This window comes from Lithobates pipiens, unplaced genomic scaffold, assembly GCF_037356315.1.
Source record: "Lithobates pipiens isolate NorthernLeopardFrog02 unplaced genomic scaffold, aLitPip1_a1.2 Scaffold_8, whole genome shotgun sequence".
NCBI lineage: Eukaryota > Metazoa > Chordata > Amphibia > Anura > Ranidae > Lithobates > Lithobates pipiens.
The window spans coordinates 158131418-158154768 of NW_027507903.1; the positions used below are offsets into that span (position 1 = coordinate 158131418).

The window sequence follows — 23351 nt, forward strand, 5'->3', positions numbered from 1 at the left end:
ACATAGATATTACTTGTCAATGGAAAACCTGAGCCTGGGATGATGCACACAACCGCGCCCATCATTAAGGGCAGTAGATCTAGAGGGGATAAACCCAGACTGGTCAGGGTGAATTAATTTATCAATGACTTTAGATAGTCTGGTAGCTAGTATATGGGCTAAGAGTTTAACGTCCGTATTCAGTAGAGATATAGGATGATAAGAATATGGTAAAAGCGTATCCTTGCCTGGCTTAGGGATCACAATGGCTTCCTGCAGAGTCTGGTAGAACACCAGTCTGCGCCATCTCATATATAGCTTTCAGAAGAATAGGTAAGAGGGTTGCCCCATACCGGGTGTAGACCTCAGCTGGTAGGCCATCTACACCAGATTTATTGGTAGGAGCCTTAGCTAGAGCTTCTGTAAACTCCTCTGATAATGGGTGCATTAAGACCTGCAACGCCATCAGCAGCAGGTTGTGGAAAAGGGCAGCAATCTAAACAGGTTGATATGTCAGATGATGTACAGGTAGTCTTGAAAGTATATAGTATAGTGCAGCAAAGAGCTGATGAACAGTTGCAACTTTATCCACACTGGATGTACATTATTCTCCAGTACTCAACCTTACTGCATTGACAGGTCATCTCTTGCTGTGTCCTAGCCACCATACTCAACATATGGCCCGTGTTCTCTCCCTCCTCAAAATAGTTTTGCTGTAGAAAGTAGCGTTTCTTTTCGGTAGCAGACAGTACTACAGAGTTGTATGGGGCCTGGGTTTCTAGCCATAGTTTGTGGGCAGGGGGGAGTCAGGTTTGCCACCAGATCAGTTTCTCTATGCTGCAATTCACCACCAAGGCCACGTACACACGCGGGGACTGTTCGCTCAACTTTGTCCGTCAAACAGTTTCAGCGGACAGTCCGCTCAAAATTAGCATGGACGGACTTGGCCACACACACGACGAACGAACAGTCCGCTGAAACCGTGCGCGATGACGTGAATGGCGCGTACGACGGGACTAGAAAACGACGTCCTATACACTGCAATGCAAACTTCGGCGTGTAAATCCTTTCTGAGCATGCGCGGAACTTAGTTTGACAAACAAGCCTACACACGAGGGGACTGTTCGCTGAAACAAAGTTTCAGCGGACAGTTTTTCGGAATTTCCGAAAAACTTTGTTCAGCAGACTGTCCGCTGAAACTGTCCGCTGAAAGCCCACACACGAGCGGACTGTCCGCCGAAACACTGTTCAGCGGACAAAGTTGAGCGAACAGTCCCCGCGTGTGCACGCGGCCTTATAGTATCTTCCCACTCCGTAGACCTGCTTTTGACCCCAGTTATTTCCCTGATAATAAGCCCTCAGCAGGTCTCACAGGATAGCTGCCAAAGCTGTGCCACTGTTGTGTCGCATGAAGTTAGCGAGGTCACTCAGAAGAGAATCTGGCTCCAGCAAAAGTGTCAACCAGAATAGGTTGACGCGCCACAAGGGGAATGACATTAACTTTAAATCAGAAGCCCCCCTACCACATCAAAGGTCCTCATCACACAGTTCCCTCTTCACATCACAGCCCTACATTTTGGCTCCAGCAGCAGGGGAGAGGGTAGGAGATGAAGCAGGTTTGCAGGAAATACTTTCATCCTCTCCCGAATGCTGGGAATGGTCCAGCATGCCACCTGCCCTGCATCAGCATAATGAGATGCCATGGTGCGGGTGGGTTAACTAGTAGCACCATAGAAATAAATGACGTGTGTTCTGCCTTAGAGCATTGTTGGTCGTTTTTGTGCTGGTGGCTGGCCTGCATCATAGAAACCCATGATGTTGAGCCAGGGCAAACTGGGTCCAATCCTCACAGCACCCCAGGGAGAACACAGACATCTTGGTTGAGAAACACTGGTCTAAGTAACCCCCAACTGGGATGTTCCAAGGTTGCAGCAGCACTAGTAATGGGTGAATACTTTAGGTGCAGTTGATAGTCCAAAAGGACAGAGCCACAAACTGGTATTTCAGAGGTCCCACAACAAAGCTTCTGAATCACTGATGCACTGGAAAAATTGGGAAATGTAGGCAAGCACTTTTGGTGTCCACAGAAGCCAGGAAAGTGAACGGAGGTGTTGTCAGATTTAGTCGATTCCATTAAGAATTTCTGACCCCATATTCAGAGATTTGAAACACAAATGGGGAATACCACCTTTGGGTTTGTGAACCGTGAACAGACAGGAGTAAAACCTCAAGAATGCTTGATTGACTTACAGATACAAGCATGGGAGGGACTTTGAGGCACCAGTAAACAATATAAAAATTCCAAAGATTTTATTAAAACATGGTTAAAACATCAAAAAAAGAAAAGGAACTATAGAAAGAAAGGATATAACATTGTTACTATAAATCTGTCACAAGGACCGTTGTGACAGGGCTGTTATGGACAGAGCCCAATGGTGACCCTTACGCGTTTTAACTCAGAGTCTTCATTAGGGGTTTCTGATGGACAGAAATAGTTGTAGATTCTAGAAAATAACCACATATAAAAAACTAAAATATTCAAAAACAAAGATGTGCAATTATTTGATTATATATGGTTTTAATATTTTTGTTTCTTATACATGGTTATTGTTTTACAGAATCTACTACAATTTCTGTGCATCAGAACCCCCTGAAGAAGGCTCTACAAGTAGAAAGGCGTAGGGGTCACCACTGGGCTCTGCAGCTCTTGTGACAGATTTATAGTAACAATGTTATATCCTGTATTTCTATATTTCCTTTTTTTTTTTTTTTTGGTTTTAACCACGTTTCAATAAAATCTTTGGAGTTTTTATATTATTTTTGTTGGTTACTGGTGCCTCAAAGTCCCTCCCATGCTTGTATCTATTTGTAATTCATTTACGGGGATAGGTACCTCTACCAGTGAGATCTCTAGGCATAGGTTCATATGTTGAATGCTTGATTGACATTTGCTAATCTGTGCAGTGACACAGGAAGGTTGGGAGGTGAGAAACCGATGAGGGGACAGAAGCAAAACTTTATGGTCTCCAAAACTCCATGGCCTTCAGGAAACAAATGTCCTTAAGCTCTTAACATTGTTAAGGATGCTATTCATTTTGAAAGAACCCATCTTCCTGAAAAGAAAAAGGCCAAGGAATAGAATGCAAAGTCTTGATACTCTCTGAATGTTAAGAAATGGCCCTTTACACAAGGGAATCAAATGAACCACCACAGTGCTCATATCGCCAGGGTAGTTCATTGAAAACACAAGCTGACAGTCGCAAAGGATGTCGGATCTCATAATACGGAGCGGTGCCCCGCACAGGCTTGCCATTTTCAAAAAGTGACAGCTAGTACAGGGAACTTCTCCCCCATACTGCTGCCACAGGGAGAAAGCGGCTGCAGCAGTGGGAAACATGTTCCCAAAGGTGAACTCATCTTTTAAAGCTACAGCAATTTGTTCCACATGTATTAGCAAGCAATCAAACGCAGCAGTTGTTAGATCTCCTCTTAGGTATTTTGACCAGTCAGACATGATTCGACAGAGTAAGGTCACAGCCAGAATCGGATGAAAGGCAGGGCAGGGCACAATAGCGAAAACAGAGTTCTAGAAAGGGCTTCCAACCACTTATTGTTGGAGTCCTTTAAAAAGAAAAACATTCTCTATCAGAATATCAAGTGCTTTGTTAATTACCATGTGGGCTCAGGGTAAAAAGCAAGACTTCAAATAGTCACAAAAGCTGGTAGCAGGTGAGAGTGGGATGGGTCTAGTTGACCAACGTCACTGTAAGTGGGCAGCAGGAACAGAAAAAAACTGAAGTTCCACATGTCTCTTGCAAGCACAAGCAGCAGTGCATGCTTCATCAACACTGTATGGCGGATAACGAGAGACATTTCACCTAGTGGGTGACGCCAATACTCCGTTCCACAGCATTAACCCTTCCATGATAAAACCAGGAGGAATGGGGAACAATAGATCATGTTCCGAGACAAAGCCTGGACCTAGAAAGCATTCTGTAGCTTTTACCAGAGTCTGGAAAGCACTCCATGCAAATGCCAGTGCCCAAATGTCACTTCCAGAAAAACACTCAACATACCCCAAAAGCCAGGCTGAGGATAACTATGCCAGATAGCTGCAATCAGAAATGTAACCCTAACAGTGATTTAGAGATGTCAAGACTGAACAAGAAAAATAGACAAACAGGGAAAAGGACTCTGCTGGTAGGAGGGGTTATCCTGGGCTGGGCTTTGTTTTTGTTTCCCAGCATCCAATTCTCCTGTAAGTGGGAGTATAATCAAAGGACAAGACTTCCTTTGTCTCTTACCACTTTTTGTAAAAATTGGGTTACATATGCATGAAAGTTTCAAGGGTGTCTACAACCTTTAAATAATGGAAAGTGCTTCCTTTTCTTTTTATTTTATGCCCTCTAGTAAAGATTTAGCAAATTAGTGAAAGAACATGTCAAACATTTATTCCAAGAATAAAGTACATTTCAGATTTCAAGTTTCATTTGGCAAAAGCTACTGGAATTGTAAGAAGTGCAGAAAAAGAGGGTGTATTGTTATGTATGCATTACTATATGGCTAGTGATGATATATAGGTAGCTTCATTGTCAGATTGGTCGACATAAAACCAAAAAATAGAAGGTGGTTAAAATGGCTATGAAAACTTTACTTATTCCAGTTTTCCTCAGTCATGTCACCAGAGACCACTAATTCTCCAGCTTTGTCACAGAACGATATATGTTACAAATAACAGCTACGGTTCCGTGTAGACAGCCAGAAACCAAACTAGTTTGTGGTTTCTGGTACCTAGAGTTGGGAAACTGGGGGAGAAATTTACAAAGGGACATGCAGTAAACTAATATGCACAATTTTCAAGTTCATACAGAATGTTCAAATATTGTGCGTTTCCTATAATAAATTAAATTCTCTAATCCAAAAGGCAAATGATTAATTTATATAACAAAGACAGACACAACTGACAGGCAGGGAGGAGGGGATGAGGGGGAGAGATGAGAGCTGAGAGCAGGGCTGTGGATGACTCAGGGATGTACTCTGACCACAGACCAGCCCGGATTATCGTGGTCAGAGCAGAGAGGGGATACAGGAAGTGGCAGGTTCAGGCAGGTTTTTTTTTTTTTTTTTTTTTTACAATTTAGAGGGGGGCAGATTACATAGCACATGCACTGCACTGTTTAATCTGCTTTAAGGGTCCAGGATATAAAAATTTTTTGGGGGGATGGTTAAACACTTTGTTGAAGCATCTTTTGATTTTAGTCTCTTTTTTTAGTCTTTTTGGGTATGAGTCTATCAGCATGGCACATCTTAACTTGGCAATATTTGTCCACTCTTCTTTGCAAAAACACTCCAAATCTGTCAGATTGCAAGGGCATCGCCTGTGCACAGCCCTCTTCAGATCACCCCACAGATTTTCAATCAGATTTAGGTCTGGGCTCTGGCTGGGCCATTCCAAAACTTTAATCTTCTTCTGGCAAAGTCATTCCTTTGTTGATTTGCACGTATGCTTTGGGTCATTGTCATGCTGAAAGATGAAGTTCCTCTTCATATTCAGCTTTCTAGCAGAAGCCTGAAGGTGTTGTGCCAATATTGACTGGTATTTGGAACAGTTCATAACTCTCTCTACCATGACTAAGGCCCCTGTCCCGGCTGAAGAAAAACAGCCCCAAAGCATGATGCTGCCACCACCATCCTTCACTGTGAGTATGGTGTTCTTGCACCAAACATCTCTATTGGAATTCAAAAAGTTCAACCTTGGTTTCATCAGACCATAAAACATTTTCCCCACATGCTTTTGGCAGACTTCAGATGTGTTTTTGCAAAATTTAGCCGGGCTTGGATGCTTTTCTTCATAAGAAAAGGTTTCCATCTTACCACTCTACCCCATAGCCCAGACATACGAAGAATATGGAAGATTGTTGTCACATGTACCACACAACCAGTACTTGCTAATTTTCCTGAAGGCTTCTTGGCAGCCTCCCTGCCCAGTTCTCTTTTTGTCTTTTCATACATTTTGGAGGGACGTCCAGTACTTGGTAATGTTGTGCCATATTTTCTCCACTTAATGACGACCACCTTCACTGTGTTCCATGGTATATCTAATGCCTTGGAAATTCTTTTGTACACTTCTGACTCATACCTTTTGACTCTGGAAGCACTCTGCGGACCATGGCTTTTGCTGTAGGATGTGACAAAGAAAATGTCCGGAAAGACCTACTAGAACAGTTGAACTTTATTTGGGGTTAATCAGGGGCACTTTGAATGATGGCAGGTGTGTACTGACTCCTATTTAACATGAGTTAAAATGTGATTGCTTAATTTTGAACACAGCTTCATCACCAATTATAGGAGGGCGTGGAAACTTATGAAACCACATTATTTTAGTTTATCCCCCCCCAATAAAAACTATTTCAGTTTATTTTTCAATTGAGTTGTACAGTTTATAGGTCACATTAGAAGGTGGAAAAAGTTTTGAATTAATCTTTGTCTCATTTTTTTACATCACAGAAACCTAACAATTTAAACAGAGGTGTGTAGATACTTTATATCCACTGTAGGTTACATGTGCTCCCCCCTACCCTGACCATGGGAAAACGTGGCGAAAACAGTCACACTGCTCCTATACTGAATGCGATTCTTCTACATTCAGGGGAGGGAGGTTTAACCTCACCTATACTCGTCGGCTCCTAAACTTTGCTAAAAGCTTATGTGTAAATGGACACATAGGCTTTAATGGAGTTGAGTTTAGGAACGTTGGAAAAAAAGCTGGCGAAAGCTCCTAAATGCAAGTTTAGGAGCTGCCAGTGTACATGAAGCCTAAATATATATATTTTTTTACTTTGACTTGACATCAGCCTCCAGTAATACCCAGAAAAACAGTGCTAAGCTTAGGATAGGCAATGTTTGGGTCTTGAGCCAATCGGCACCTATTACTTTGCACACTGGTATGGCAACTTATTTACAAAGTAGGCAAGACTGAGCAATGTTTCTCCCTCCACCAAGCTGGGGTGGATCTAGCAAACTGTTATACAGATACAGTATATGTTTTGTAATAGGTCATGACTGCATTAGTGTACAGTTTAACAAAGCAGGGCACACTGCACAAAATAGGTTGCAGTTGACACTTTCAAAAAAAGAAATGCACAAAAAGGGTATAGCGTTGTGCAAACACTAAAGTCTCATCTGCACAGTTTCCCGAATGCACACAAAAGTACTGATACTGCAGAAATTACAAGCATAATGGGCAGAAACTTGTTTATCGATTTCTGAGCTCATATGAATAACCTAGTATTTCTACCATTTGTTGGTAGAACAAAAAAAAAAAAAGCACCTATTGTTTTCTTTATGTTCGTTTTTAGGCAGGATTTCCTTCTGCGCCTGCATTATTGTAAAAGGGGTGGTGCTCACTGTTGCTAGGAGTCCATAAAATATTGAATGGTATAGTGGTACATAAAATTTACCATGTTTCTGCAAAGGGTTTCATGCATGAGAGTCAAATATGGCTTTCAACAGTATTTGCTTAGATTGTGTACTTACGCATTATATTACCTACCCGATCAGTCAGTTTATTACTGACACCAAGAAGCATAAGCATGTTGTCACATTCAGTGACTCCCATTGCATATAGGTCACTTAATACATTTGCACATGCTATCCGTCCCTGGAAAAGATAGACAAAAATATGTAGATGACCTTTTCATGTCAATGTATTTATTAGTTTTACAATGTGTTTAACAAACAAAAAAAATGTACAAATATATTTATGCAAGATAAAAATCAGCTTGTAAAACAAGAGTTCAACAGAACAACATTCAAGATTGCTGCAAGAATGAGAACATGGAGGGTTAACTGCAACGGTATCGGAGGCCATTTAAGAATTGAGTATACGTAAAATGTAAATTACATGGGTTATGATCTACGGATTGGAAAAAAAAAAAGAAAAAAAGAAGGAAAAAAAAGGAGGAAAGAAAAAAGGAAAAAAAAAAAAAACACGAGGAAAAAGAAGAAAAATTGGTAGTAAGGTGGGGGGGGGGGGGGGGGGGGATAGGTGAGAGAGAGGCATGCCATTGGGAGGCCACACACACCATTAGTGTTTATTATAATATAGGCCCACATAGGGCCATCAGTTCCGGATTTGACTTCAGGAGAAGTGCGTAAATTGTTTATACCATGCCCTGGATATTGTTAATTTAAAAGTCAGTGATGAAATAGATTAGCATAAACTGTTATTTTGGTAACACTTGAAGGTTGAAAGTGTAAAAGTGCCAGCCAGGTGTCTCTGGAGAAGCAAATTCATAATAAGAGAGAATATACTTTGGACCAGATCAGCCCAACATCAGGCAGATCCACCATATATGGAGGACATCTCTGGTATTCACGAAAAAAAAAAAAAAAAAAAAAAAACACACAACAACAACAACAACAACAAACACACAGACCCAAATGCTCAAAGAACATGTGGGGTGATTTTGAGGGCACCGAATACCACATAGCAAGGAGAATATAGACCAACTCGAGGGAGGTGACATTAATAGTGCAAGTGTCAATAGTAAGATAGTAGAAGGGTATTTGGGCCCTCAAATCCTCTTCCCACCTTGTTACATGAGCATTGTTGGTTAGGTTGAGACTAGACCATAGAAATAGATTGGGTGCCAGGGGAGTAGGAGTGCGTTCCAAAACAGTTAATGTAGTAAGTGGGTCTTTGTCCCAGAGGAGCGATATAACACTGTACCTTAGTTGATGTACTGGAACAGCTCCAAATAAGGAGCCTCAAATCAGTCTTCAAGGATCACCCATCTATCTCTAAGGGAGTAGTTTCTGGAGAATTTATGTAAGGTCCAACAGAATAAAGGACATTGGGGAATCTAATCCTGGTAGAAAAAAGGGTTCCCTATAATGTGGGGTAACTAGTAATTTGCTAGAGTATTTAAAAAGGGACCCCCAAACATTTAAGGTACATTTCATTAAAGGGCTAAGAGTGGGTGAGAATTAGGGGGGTCCATGGTAGTGATTTTAAATGGATGAGAGCGTGTGATCAGCTTCCAATTCAACCCACAAAAGGTGCTCCATGGCTGCATAAAAAGCATCTAGAAGAAAGTTGGGAACGTGAAGCCCCCCCCCGGTCATCTGTGGATGTACAAAGTGTGTTTGGGGATTCAAGGTTTATGATTATGCCAGATAAAAAGACATAACATGGTTTTGGAGAAATTTTATGGTAAAAGGAAGATACCAGGGTTGAGAGAGTGCTGAAGAGATAGTTATTCTGTACAACAGTCATTTTAATTGAGTTAATGCACTCCATTCAAAAGAGGGGGTGTCCGGACCAGGAAGAAAGTCAAGATTTGAGACTGCAAATGGTCGTAATGTAATTGGCAGAATATAAATCAGAAAAATTAGGGGTTAAGCGAATGTCAAGATATTCTAGGCTTTTATTAGCACAGGAAAATTTGTGGCAGAACTGCGAGGGTGGCAGTGGTAAGAAGACATTGAGAGCCACTGAATTGTCCCCATTTAGGCAGAGGTTGGAAATTTGGGCGAATGAATACAAGATGCACAGCAGATTCAGTAGAGAAATAGTGAATTGTGTTAAAGTCAATAGAAGGTCATCAGCAAAAAAGGATGACCTTATAAGAGCGACGACCTATGAATACACCATGAATGTTAGGATAATTAAGATGAACTAAAGGCTGGAGAGCAAGAATAAATAAGATCAATGGAAAGGGGGCATCCATGGCGGGTTCCCTTTTCAAAAGGGAAGGAGGAGGAATAATAATTTAGGTATTTGATGCAAGCCGAGTGGCCGTTACAAAGAGATTTTAGCCAAGGGAAATTGTTCCAGAAGCCCCATTTGCATAGCATGTAATGTAAATACTCCCATGAGATGGCATCAAAAGCATTATGTACAGTGCCTTGCGAAAGTATTCGGCCCCCCTTGAACTTTTCAACGTTTTGCCACATTTCAGGCTTCAAACATAAAGATATAAAATCTAAATTTTTTGTGAAGAATCACCAACAAGTGGGACACAATTGTGAAGTTGAACGAAATCTATTGGATATTTTAAACTTTTTAGCAAATAAAAAACTGAAAAGTGGTGCGTGCAAAATTATTCGGCCCCTTTACTTTCAGTGCAGCAAACTCACTCCAGAAGTTCAGCGAGGATCTCTGAATGATCCAATGTTGTCCTAAAGGACTGATGGTGATAAACAGAACCCACCTGTGTGTAATCAAGTCTCTGTATAAATGTACCTGCGCTGTGATAGTCTCAGGGTTCTGTTGAAAGCGCAGAGAGCATCATGAAGACCAAGGAACACACCAGGCAGGTCCATAATACTGTTGTGGAGAAGCCGGATTTGGATACAAAAAGATTTCCCAAGCTTTAAACATCCCAAGGAGCACTGTGCAAGCGATCATTTTGAAATGGAAGTAGTATCAGACCACTGCAAATCTACCAAGACCTGGCCGTCCCTCTAAACTTTCAGCTCAGACAAGGAGAAGACTGATCAGAGATGCAGCCAAGAGGCCCATGATCACTCTGGATGAACTGCAGAGAACTACAGCTGAGGTGGGAGAGTCTGTCCATAGGACAACAATGTGTCGTACACTGCACAAATCTGGCCTTTATGGAAGAGTGGCAAGAAGAAAGCCATTTCTCAAAGATATCCATAAAAAGTCTCATCTAAAGTTTGCCACAAGCCACCTGGGGGACACACCAAACGTGGAAGAAGGTGCTCTGGTCAGATGAAACCAAAATCGAACTTTTTGCCCACAATGCAAAACGATATGTTTGGCGTAAAAGCAACACAGCTCATCACCCTCAACACACCACCCCCACTGTCAAACATGGTGGTGGCAGCATCATGGTTTGGGCCTGCTTTTCTTCAGCAGGGACAGGGAAGATGGTTAAAATTGAGGGGAAGATGGATGCAGCCAAATACAGGACCATTCTGGATGAAAACCTGTTGGAGTCTGCAAAAGACCTGAAACTGGGACGGAGATTTATCTTCCAACAAGACAATGATCCCAAACATACAGCAAAATCTACAAAGGAATGGTTCACAAATAAACGTATCCAGGTGTTAGAATGGCCAAGTCAAAGTTCAGACCTGAATCCAATCGAGAATCTGTGGAAAGAGCTGAAAACTGCTGTTCACAAACGCTCTCCATCCAACCTCACTGAGCTCGAGCTGTTTTGCAAGGAAGAATGGGCAAGAATTTCAGTGTCTCGATGTGCAAAACTGATAGAGACATACCCTAAGCGACTTGCAGCTGTAATCGCAGCAAAAGGTGGCTCTACAAAGTATTAACGCAAGGGGGCCAAATAATTTTGCACTATATATACATATATATATATATATATATATATATATATATATATATATATATATATATATATATATATATATATATATATATATATATATACACACACACACACACATATACATATACATACATACATACATACATACATACATATATATATATATATATATATATATATATATATATATATATATATATATATATATATATATATATATATATATATATAGGCACACAATCTTTCACATTATACAAAAGAATTGGGATAACTTTACTGTGTCTTTCTCTCTCTTTTTTTTATTTTTATTACTGCTTGAAACTTTTTTTCTCTCCAAAAAAAGGCGTTTGAAAACCCGCTGAGCAAATACCATGTGACCTAAAAAGTTGCAATGACTGCCATTTTATTCCCTCGGGTCTCTGCAAAAATAAAAACATATATAATGTTTGAGGGTTTTGAGTAATTTAAAAAAAATAAAATAAAAAATAATAATATGATTTTTACATGTAGGAGCAGTGCCAGAATTGGCCAGAAAGTGTTTAATGGCTGTTTTTAGTTATTTTGGGGGGGGGACAGCAAATTTACACTGTTATACAAGCTGTACACTTTACAGTGTAGAAAGTGTAATTTTTTCAGTGCTGTCACATGAAAAGATATAATGAAATGTTTACAAAAATGTGATGGGTGTACTCACTTTTGTGAGAGAGTGAGTGTGTGTATAAAATGTGTATGTGGAATGGCGCCAAACTTTGGTACTTCTCCAGAGAAGACACTGTTTACAGAGTTACAGAGGAGGTCTTGAGCTAAAATTATTACTCTTGCTCTAACGCACGCAGCAATAACTCACATGTGCGATATGAATGCAGTTGACATATGTGGGCATGACTTACATATGCTTTTGCTCCAGTCTGCGAGCAAATTTAAATAAAAATGTATTATTTTACTTTCTAGTTAAACTTTTTTTTTTTTCTTTTTTGATCACTTTTATTCCTATTACAAGGAATGTAAACATCCCCTAATAGGAATATTGCGTGACAGGTCCTCTTTACGGGGGGATGTGGGTCTTATAGACTCCACATCTGATTGTTCTTACGGTGCAGGGAATCACTGGCTGAAAGAGGATATCTGGATGATGCCTGTAGCTGCAGGCATCTTTCAGATATCCCCACTCAAAGTCCAGGACATCATATGACGTACCTTGGGCGGGAAGTGGTTAATGTCTAAACTGCTGGCAACAAAAGCGAGTTCACCCCTAAGTGAAAATGTCCAAATTGGGCACAAAGCGTCAATATTTTGTGTGGCCACCATTATTTTCCAGCAATGCCTCAACCCTCCTGGGCATGGAGTTCACCAGAGCTGCACAGGTTGCCACTGGAGATCTCTTCCACTCCTTCATGACATCACAGAGCTGGTGGATGTTAGAGACCTTGCGCTCCTTCACCGTCCATTTGAGGATGCCCCAGATGCTCAATAGGGTTTAGGTCTGAAGACATGTTTGGCCAGTCCATCACATTTACCTACAGCTTCTTTAGCAAGGCAGTGGTCATCTTGGAGTCGTTATGTTGGAAAACTGCCCTGTGGCCCAGTCTCGCACGCTTGAACCAAATAAGTTTATCTTGGTCTCATCAGACCACAGGACATGGTTACAGTAATCCATGTACTTAGTCTGCTTGTCTTCAGCAAACTGTTTGTGGGCTTTCTTATGCATCATCTTTATAAGAGGCTTCCTTCTGGAACAACAGCCATGCAGACCAACTTGATGCAATGTGCGGCATTTGGTCTGAGCACTGACAGGCTGGCCCCCCACCCCTTCAACCTCTGTAGCAATGTTGGCAGCATTCATACATCGATTTCTCAAAGACAACCTCTGGATATGATGCTGAGCACGTGACCTCAACTTCTTTGTTCGACCATGGCGAGGCCTGTTCTGAGTGGAACCTGTCCTGTATGTCTTGGCCACCGTGCTGCAGCTCAGTTTCAGGGTCTTGGCAATCTTTTTATAGACTAGGCCATTTTTATGTAGAGCAACAATTCATTTTTTTTTCAGAACCTCAGAGTTCTTTGCCATGAGGTGACCAGTATAAAGAGAGTGAGAGCGACAACACCAAGTTTAACACACCTGCTCCCCATTCACACCTGAGACCTTGTAACACTAATGGGCAAATGACACCAGGGAGGGAAAATGGCTAATTGGGCCAAAATTTTGACATTTTTACTTAGGGGTGTACTCACTAGACATTAATGGCTGTGTGTAGATTTATTTTGAGGGGACAGCAAATACACCGTTATACAAGCTGTAAACTCACTACTTTATATAGCAGCAAAAATGTAATTTCTTCAGTATGGCCAGATGAAAAGATATAAAATATTTACAAATATGTGAGGAGTGTTCTCACTTTTGTGAGAGATTGTATATTAGTAATGGATAGATCCTATCTATTTGGCTCTGAAGAAGAGGGTTTATTTTTTATTTTTTTTAACAAGAATGAATAAGAGGGTTTACCCTTGAAACACGCAAGCCAATTTAGATCCTAGACAGTGTCTCTTTGGCATTGGAACACTCTGAGTCAAACTTACCACTGTGCCACAAGCTAGTGGCTTGATGTGCTGTGAACCTACATGATTTGGGAGTACTTTTTTTTAATGATTTGCAAGAAAGTATTTATTTGAAAAAAAAAAAAATCTGTTGATAAAGCGATTTCGATTTCTGCCCCATATTAAAGAGAACCGGTCTATAATTTTAAAGGTTTTAAATTCCTGGCTGCCGCCGCTACATAAAGGAGTGTTGTGAGGAGGTGGAAGCGCTTAGCCAGCATTTTTGGCAATATTGGTAAAAAGGACAGCTAGAGAAGGTGAATCACAGGAACACAGGACAGTAATAAAAACCCGACAGGTGTTTTAATCTCTTTCCAGTCCAAAACTAAAAGGAAAACGTTTTGCCTTTAGTTATACCTTAACTCCTCTGAACTAGCCAAATTGCAAGCGAAAGGAAAAAAAAAAAAAAAAAAAAAAAAGGAGGGAAGACAGGGTACTTATATACCCTCCTGCCCATACCAATTTTTAGCTTTCAGCGCTGTCACACTCAGAATGACAATTGCGCAGTCATACAACACTGTACCCAAACTAAATTTTTATCATTTTGTTCCCACAAATAGAGCTTTCTTTTGGTGGTATTTTATCACCTCTGGGATTTTTATTTTCTGTTAAACAAATAAAATAAAGACCAAAATTTTGGTTTCAGTTACAAAAAACTTTGTAAATAAGTTCTCCTTCACTGATAAAATGGCACCAATGAAGTGGCAACGATCTGTGGCACCGATAGGCGGCACGGATGGGCACCGATAGGCGGCATGACGGTAATGTAAAGTATTGTACCGATTGGTGCCAATCAGTGCCAAACAATGCATGCCAATAAGTGATGCCAATTGTGGGCACCGATTGGCATCCATTGTGGGCACTGACTGGCATCCCTGGTGGTCTAGGGTGGCATACTTGGTGCTGGGCATCCCTGGTCTGGTGGCGTCCCTGGTGGTCCAGTGTGGGCACCTTCGGGGGGTGTGGGGTTGCGCTGATAAATCGATCAGCACAGACTCCCACATGTCAGAGGAGCAGCCGATCGGTTCTCCTCTACTCGTGTCTGACCGAAGCGAGTGAGGAAAAGCCGATCACCGGCTTTTCCAATTTACACTGTGATCAGCCACGATTGGACACGGCTTATCACATGGTAAAGAGTCTCCGTAGTTGCAGCAGCTTAATATCCCGAGGACGTCATATGATGCCCAGTCAGGATATTGAAACCACTTTGCCACCGTCACTCTGCTATATGGTGGGCAACAAGTAGTTTAAATGTGCACGTCCTGTTCGATTTTTCACTTCCTTATTCAGCAGTAGCAGTGTATTGTTGATTACACTAGGAGACACCTGACTGGTGGAAAGGCACACACTCCCACTCCATATAGTCAAAGACTTGCAGGGCCCTCCTGTGAATCATGCAGCAGTCTGCTAATCTGGCTCCCATTTGGGAGAACTTGTCAGAAGTTATCAGGCTGATAACAGAGCTACTGAGCAGGCAAAAGCTACAGGACACAGTGCTTTAAAGAGAGATAACAAAACACTACAGATATATGTGCCCAGCTCAAATTTCATGAATCGGGTTTAGTTAATGGTATAGTTAACAGACCTTTGGTCTGTTAACTATACCATTGAAACGGTTTTGTTATTTCTGTTTTTAGCAAACCGATATAACAAAACACTTTTAATGGTATATTTAACAGACCAAAGGGGAGCAAACAAGAGAAGTGCAAGAAAATACCAATTAACTTTAGAATTCTAGTGCTGTCCTGCCTCCAGTCTGCCTTTCTGCATCAAATCAAGAACAGCAATTAGCCCTACTAGTCCTCATCTCGAGACTGCAGCATGATTAGCCATTATGTTGCTGAGATGGGAGAGTGGGTGGATCTGGGTAGTTTGGCAAGGAGAAAACCCATCAGAGCTGACAATTTTGGGTTGTCAGTCAATAACATGATTAAGGATCTAAACGCATTTCTGGCAGAGTAATATGCATGTGCGTATGTATTCACCCCCTTTGTTATGAAGCCCATAAAAAGCTCTGGTGCAACCAATTACCTTCAGAAGTCACATAGTGAAATGATGTCCGCCTGTGTGCAATCTAAGTGTCACATGATCTGTCATTACATATACACACCTTTTTGAAAGGCCCCAGAGGCTGCAACACCTAAGCAAGAGGCACCGCTAACCAAACAGTGCCATCAAGACCAAGGAACTCTCCAAACAAGGGACAATGTTGTTGAGAAGTAGAAGTCAGGGTTAGGTTATAAAAAAAAATATCCAAATCTTTGATGATCCCTGGGAACACCATCAAATCTATCATAACCAAATGGAAAGAACACGGCACAACAGTAAACCTGCCAAGAGACGGCCACACGCCAAAATTCACCGACCAGGCAAGGAGGGCATTAATCAGAGAGGCAGCACAGAGACCCAAGAAAACCCTGGAGGAGCTGCAGAGTTCCACAGTAGAGACTGGAGTATCTGTACATAGGATTAAAATAAGCCGTACGCTCCATAGAGTTTGGCTTTATGGCAGAGTGGCCAGAAGAAAGCCATTACTTTCAGCAAAACGGCAAGTTTTGAGTTTGCGAAAAGGCATGTGGGAGACTCCAAAAATGTATGGAGGAAGGTGCTCTGGTCTGATGAGACTAAAATTGAACTTTTTTGCCATCGAAGAAAACACTGTCTGGCGCAAACCCATCACATCACCCAAAGAACACCACTCCCACAGTGAAACATGGTGGTGGTATAATCATGCTGTGGGGATGTTTTTCAGCAGTCGGGACTGGGAAACTGGTCAGAGTTGAGGGAAAGATGGATGGTGCTAAATACAGGGATATTCTTGCACAAAACCTGTACAACTATGTGTGCGATTTGAGGCTAGAACGGAGGTTCACCTTCCAGCAGGACAATGACCCCAAACACACTTCCAAAGCAACACTTAAGTGATTTAAGGGGAAAAATGTAAATGTGTTGGAATGGCCTAGTCAAAGCCCAGACCTCAATCCAATAGAAAATCTGTTGTCAGACTTAAAGATTGCTGTTCACAAGCGCAAACCATCCAACTTGAAGCAGTTTTGTAAGGAGGAATGGGCAAAAATCCCAGTGGTAAGATGTGGCAAGCTCATAGAGACTGATCCAAAGTGACTTGGAGCTGTGATAGCCGCAAAAGGTGGCTCTACAAAGTATTGACTTTAGGGGGGTGACTAGTTATGCACATTGACATTTTCTGTTATTTTGTCCTATTTGTCGTTTGCTTAAAACAAAAACAAAAAGAAAGAAAAGAAAATCTTCAAAAGTTGTGGGCATGTTCTGTAAATTAAATGATGCAAATCCTCAAACAATTCATGTTAATTCCAGGTTGTGAGGCAACAAAACACGAAAAATGCCAAGGGGGCTGAATACTTTTGCAAGGCACTGTAGGTATTCTTATGTACTTGCAGGTTCTTTACACACACACATACATACACATATATATATATATATATATATATATATATATATATATAAAAATATATAAAATCTATCTATATCTACGGCAAACGGACGGCACACTGTGATTGTCAAGTCCTTCAGACTCAGCTGATCACAGATTGGGGTAAAAGGCTAATCACAGCAGCCCTTTACCATGTGATCAGCTGTCGGCAAATGACAGCTGATCACTGGATGTAAACAGAAGCTGGTCATCGGCTTTTCTCTCTTCCTGCTGACAGCAAGAGATGAAGAAAACCTATAAACTGCTTCTGTAAAATTGACATCGGTCCCAACATTGTCCTCTAGTGCTGCCAATCAGTGCCCATCAGTGATGCCAGTGTCACCTATCAGTGCCACCTCATCAGCGCACATCAGTGAAGGAGAAAAAAAACGACCTGTTTGCAAAAGTGTGACAGCCCTAAAATCTGAAAATTGGTGGTTAATACCCTATTCACATATTGGGGACCTGAGTTTTATAGTACTGGGTCACCAACAGGACACACTGCAACACAGCCCGGAGGTACAATGAGCTGCAGACATGCTGCATTTTGCCGTAGTGCACAGGAAGGCATTACATGTCACCGTACAGCAAAAACACACCACAGTGGTGTGCCGTGACATGAAGTGTCACTTAGTGCACTTCAAACTAAGTAAAAAAAAAAAAAAAGGGGGGTGGGGGGGGGAAATGTGTGATCATACTGCCCAGCCCTCTCACTGCAGCCAAAATGGACTGCTGCCCGCACACTAAATTGCTGAGGTTTAGTGTGGGCAGTGTGAACAGACCCCTTAGGGGTCTATTTATAAAGCAGTGAATCTCATGTTTGCAAAAACATTCACTGCACAGGTTTTACATGACAGAGATTGATTTGCCACCTGCTTTACAAGTATGCCCCTTTGTGTTTATTTGTAAAACAAAGATTCTACAACTTATTTCAATAAATAAATTGGTATTAAAAAAATAAAATAAAAAAAATTACCCAAATTTGTTATAGCTTTCCTTTAAAGCACATACAGAAACGGATTGAAGGGATTACATAGGTAGCAATATTAAGAAATACACATGTAGGGTACCACAACCAAAAGGAACATTATGAGTTTTTCTCACATCTTGGTTATAACAAAAGCTATGAAATATGAAGACCTATATTCTGCAAATTTTGCCCCTATAAAATGAGCAATTATTTCAACTTACCATCATATAAGGATCATCTACAATGGGATAAATGTAATCTGTAGTTTGAACCAAGGAAAGGCCACCGTGTCTTAAAGGAATGACACATGTGTCCATGCCAATACCTGCAAGTAAAAAGAATTTACCAGAAAAATAAAATCATTATCTATGCAAAATTACGGAAAAAGCAAATATTCAAAGATTGTTCTAATTGTAAAATAATTGGCAACCATTTAAAGTAGAACTACAGCCAAACACGCAAAAATGAATAGCCTATTAAAAGATAAATAAAGAAGAATCAGTGCTCCATACTCTCAAACTTCAAATACTGCTTTTTAACTGCTGTCCAAGGCCCCATTTGGGGAGATCACCCTACAGAATATGAAATAGGAGCCACAGGCAGCGACAAACACGATTTATAAAATTAGGAAGGGTTAAAACATCTGTTACAATTGACTTGCCCACTGTGTCCACATTAGTAAGATTTTGCCTATATTAGTCTGACATCTGTCACTATCACAGAAAGATAAATATCCTCAGGAACATAAATAGCATTTAAAACACCAGACAGAGGCTCCAACCCTTTCCTGCTCTGGCCAAAACTTGATTTTCTTGTTCCAGTGTGCTAGTGTTCTTGTTTCTTTGCATGGTTTTCAGTAACTTTATTATTTATATATATATATATATATAGTGCCTTGCAAAAGTATTCGGCCCCCTTGAACGTTTCAACCTTTTGCCACATTTCAGGCTTCAAACATAAAGATATAAAATTTTTATATTTTGTGAAGAATCACCAACAAGTGGGACACAATTGTGAAGTGGAACGAAATCTATTGGATATTTTAAACTTTTTAGCAAATAAAAAACTGAAAAGTGGTGCGTGCAAAATTATTCGGCCCCCCTTTACTTTCAGTGCAGCAAACTCACTCCAGAAGTTCAGTGAGGATCTCTGAATGATCCAATGTTGTCCTAAATGACTGATGGTGATAAATAGAATCCACCTGTGTGTAATCAAGTCTCTGTATAAATGCACCTGCTCTGTGATAGTCTCAGGGTTCTGTTGAAAGCGCAGAGAGCATCATGAAGACCAAGAACACACCAGGCAGGTCCGTAATACTGTTGTGGAGAAGTTTAAAGCCGGATTTGGATACAAAAAGATTTCCCAAGCTTTAAACATCCCAAGGAGCACTGTGCAAGCGATCATTTTGAAATGGAAGGAGTATCAGATCACTGCAAATCTACCAAGACCTGGCCGTCCCTATAAACTTTCAGCTCAGACAAGAAGACTGATCAGAGATGCAGCCAAGAGGCCCATGATCACTCTGGATGAACTGCAGAGAACTACAGCTGAGGTGGGAGAGTCTGTCCATAGGACAACAATCAGTCGTACACTGCACAAATCTGGCCTTTATGGAAGAGTGGCAAGAAGAAAGCCATTTCTCAAAAGATATCCATAAAAAGTCTCGTCTAAAGTTTGCCACAAGCCACCTGGGAGACACACCAAACATGTGGAAGAAGGTGCTCTGGTCAGATGAAACCAAAATCGAACTTTTTGCATCAATGCAAAACGATATGTTTGGCGTAAAAGCAACACAGCTCATCACCCTCAACACACCATCCCCACTGTCAAACATGGTGGTGGCAGCATCATGGTTTGGGCCTGCTTTTCTTCAGCAGGGACAGGGAAGATGGTTAAAATTGAGGGGAAGATGGATGCAGCCAAATACAGGACCATTCTGGATGAAAACCTGTTGGAGACTGCAAAAGACCTGAAACTGGGACGGAGATTTATCTTCCAACAAGACAATGATCCCAAACATACAGCAAAATCTACAAAGGAATGGTTCACAAATAAACGTATCCAGGTGTTAGAATGGCCAAGTCAAAGTTCAGACCTGAATCCAATCGAGAATCTGTGGAAAGAGCTGAAAACTGCTGTTCACAAACGCTCTCCATCCAACCTCACTGAGCTCGAGCTGTTTTGCAAGGAAGAATGGACAAGAATTTCAGTCTCTCGATGTGCAAAACTGATAGAGACATACCCCAAGCGACTTGCAGCTGTAATCGCAGCAAAAGGTGGCTCTACAAAGTATTAACGAAAGGGGGCCGAATAATTTTGCACGCCCCACTTTTCATTTTTTTATTAGTTAAAAAAGTTTCAAAAATCCAATAGATTTCGTTCCACTTCACAATTGTGTCCCACTTGTTGGTGATTCTTCACAAAATATTAAAATTTTATATCTTTATGTTTGAAGCCTGAAATGTGGCAAAAGGTTGAAAAGTTCAAGGGGGCCGAATACTTTCGCAAGGCACTGTGTGTGTGTGTGTGTGTGTGTGTGTATGTGTATATATATATATATATATATATATATATAAAAAAATTAATTAAAAATAATGCAGCCATCACATATATTGGTAAGCTGTAATATAAAATGTTTACTTTTGGGTTTTAATACCTCTTTAAAATAGGGTTGTGACAGACTGCTGAGGAAGATCAAATTTCTTTGCTCTACCTCCAGCACAAGTCTCCTGGCTGTACACATGTGAAGGACACTTCAAAGGGGTTTTAAAACCCTAATTTAACCACTTGCTTACTGGGCACTTAAACACCCTTCCTGCCCAGACCAATTTTCAGCTTTCAGTGCTCTCACACTTTGAATGACAATTACTCAGTCATGCGACACTGTACCCAAATGAATTTTTTGTCCTTTTTTTCCCACAAATAGAGATTTCTTTTGGTGGTATTTGATCACCTCTGGGGTTTTTATTTTTTTTTGCGCTATGAAAAAAGACCGAAAATTTTGAAAAAAAAATGCATATTTCTTTGTTTCTGTGACAAAATTATGCAAATTATTAATTTTTCTTTATAAATGTTGACCACAATTTATACTGCTACATATCTTTGGTAAAAATAACCCAAATTATTGGATATTATTTTGTCTGTGAGAAAGTTAGAGAGCCTACAAGCTGCGAATCATACAAAATTGATCACATCTGATGTACTGGTGGCCTCTCTCGCTTCCTGTGACCCGAACAAGTCAGGAAAGTACAAATACCCCCCAAATTACCCCTTTTTGGAAAGTAGATATTCCAAGGTATTTAGCAAGAGGCATAGTGAGCTTTTTGATGTTGTCATTTTTTTCCCACAATTCTTTGCAAAATTAAGATTTTTTATTTTTTTAATTTTTTTCCACAAAATTGTCATTGTAATAGGTTATTTTTCTCACATGGCATGTGTATACCACAAATGACACCCCCCCAAAAAAAATTCTGCTACTCCTCCCGAGTATTACAATACCACATGTGTGGGACTGTTTCACAGCCTGGCCACATAGAGAGGCCCAGCATGCAGGGAGCACCATCACATGTTCTAGGAGCATAAATTACACATCTAACTTGTTGACTACCTATTACACTTTTGAAGGCCCTGGAGCACCAGGACAATGACAGATGGCACCGACACATGGCATTGATGACACATGGCACTGATACGTGGCACCGATGACAGATGGTACTAATACATGGCACTGATGACAGATGGCACTAATACGTGGCACCGATGACGCGTGACACTGATAAGTGGCATTGGTGACACTGACAACAGATGGCACGTGTCACTGACAGGTGGCACTGATGACAAATGGCCCTGATACGTGGCACTGATGACAGATGGCACTGACAACAGATAGCACTAACAGGTGGCACTGGGGGAGGATGGCACTTTTTTTACGGCCCCTGCAGCCATTCATCTCTCCCTTCTCACACGCTGTGTGAGGAGGGAGAGCGGGGCTGAGAGATGATTTCATATGTTTACATATGAGATCATCCCTCATTGGACACGCCGATCGCGCTGTAAAAGGCCGCTGTGTTCGGCCGTTTACAGCGCTGTGACTGGCTGTGTCCTAGGGACACGGCCAGCACAGAACTTCCCCGATGCGCACCCATGGTGGCGCGCAGAGGGGAAGTAAACAGGAGGACGTCCAGGGACGGCCTCCCGGCAGTTAGCGTCCGCTCTGTAGCAGTCTTTCGGCTATAGGGCGGGCGCGAAGCGGTTAAAAAAACAAACATGTTATACTTGCCTCTACTGTGCAGTTCGTCTTGCAGAGTGGCCCTGGTTCTCCTCTCCTGGCGGTGCTGGTAACTCCTTCCTGCATCGGGTGCCCACGTTGGAGGAGGATCTCCTAAGGTAGACACCCGCGCAGGCGCGCACCCGAGTCCTAATTCTGCATCCAATCACACAGAATGCAGGATGTGGCCCCGCCCATCGTGATTGGATTTGATTGACAGCAGCGAGAGCCAATGGCTGAGCTGCTATCAATCTATCCAATCGAGAGTCGGGACAACAGGCAGAGAGGTAGAGCTCGTGGGAATGAATGGGCTCAAATGAGTAAAAGGGGGGGGGGGCGCGGTGGGAGGCTGGTCAGTCGGAAGTTTTTTCACCTTAAGGCTCCGTTCACACAGGGGGCGACGCGAGGCGACACGACTTGCCGTGCCGCGACCTGACAAGTCGCCCCCGTTCTGTACTACGGAACCGTTCTAAGAGGAGCGACTCGAGTCGCTCCGACTTAGAAAAAAGGTTCCTGTACTACTTTTGGGCGACCTCGGGGCGACTTGCATTGACTTCTATACAGAAGTCATTTGCAAGTCGCCGCTGAGGTCGCGGCAGGTCACAGCGAGGAAAGTCGTGTCGCCTCGCCCCCTGTGTGAACCGAGCCTAATGCATAGGATTGTGTTTTGAATACAAGACCTTATCCTGCAAAGAACCTTTTTTGGTTTTGCATAGGGCCAAAGTGGTGTTGAGGCCCAGGATTTCCTTCCTACAAAAGTAATTTCTG

The 23351-nt window shown here is 41.6% G+C and overlaps 1 protein-coding gene across 3 annotated transcripts in view; it reads right to left on the reverse strand.

The window, feature by feature from the left end:
* Positions 1-23351, reverse strand: part of SEPHS1 (selenophosphate synthetase 1) — a 94848-nt gene that overhangs the window by 39481 nt on the left and 32016 nt on the right. For all 3 annotated transcript variants that reach the window (XM_077472473.1, XM_077472472.1, XM_077472474.1), the window contains exons 3-4: positions 18538-18641; positions 7532-7639 (exon numbers count right to left, since the gene is read on the reverse strand). In XM_077472473.1, the coding sequence (XP_077328599.1) occupies positions 7532-7639; positions 18538-18641 (212 nt within the window). The remainder of the gene's footprint in view (positions 1-7531; positions 7640-18537; positions 18642-23351) is intronic.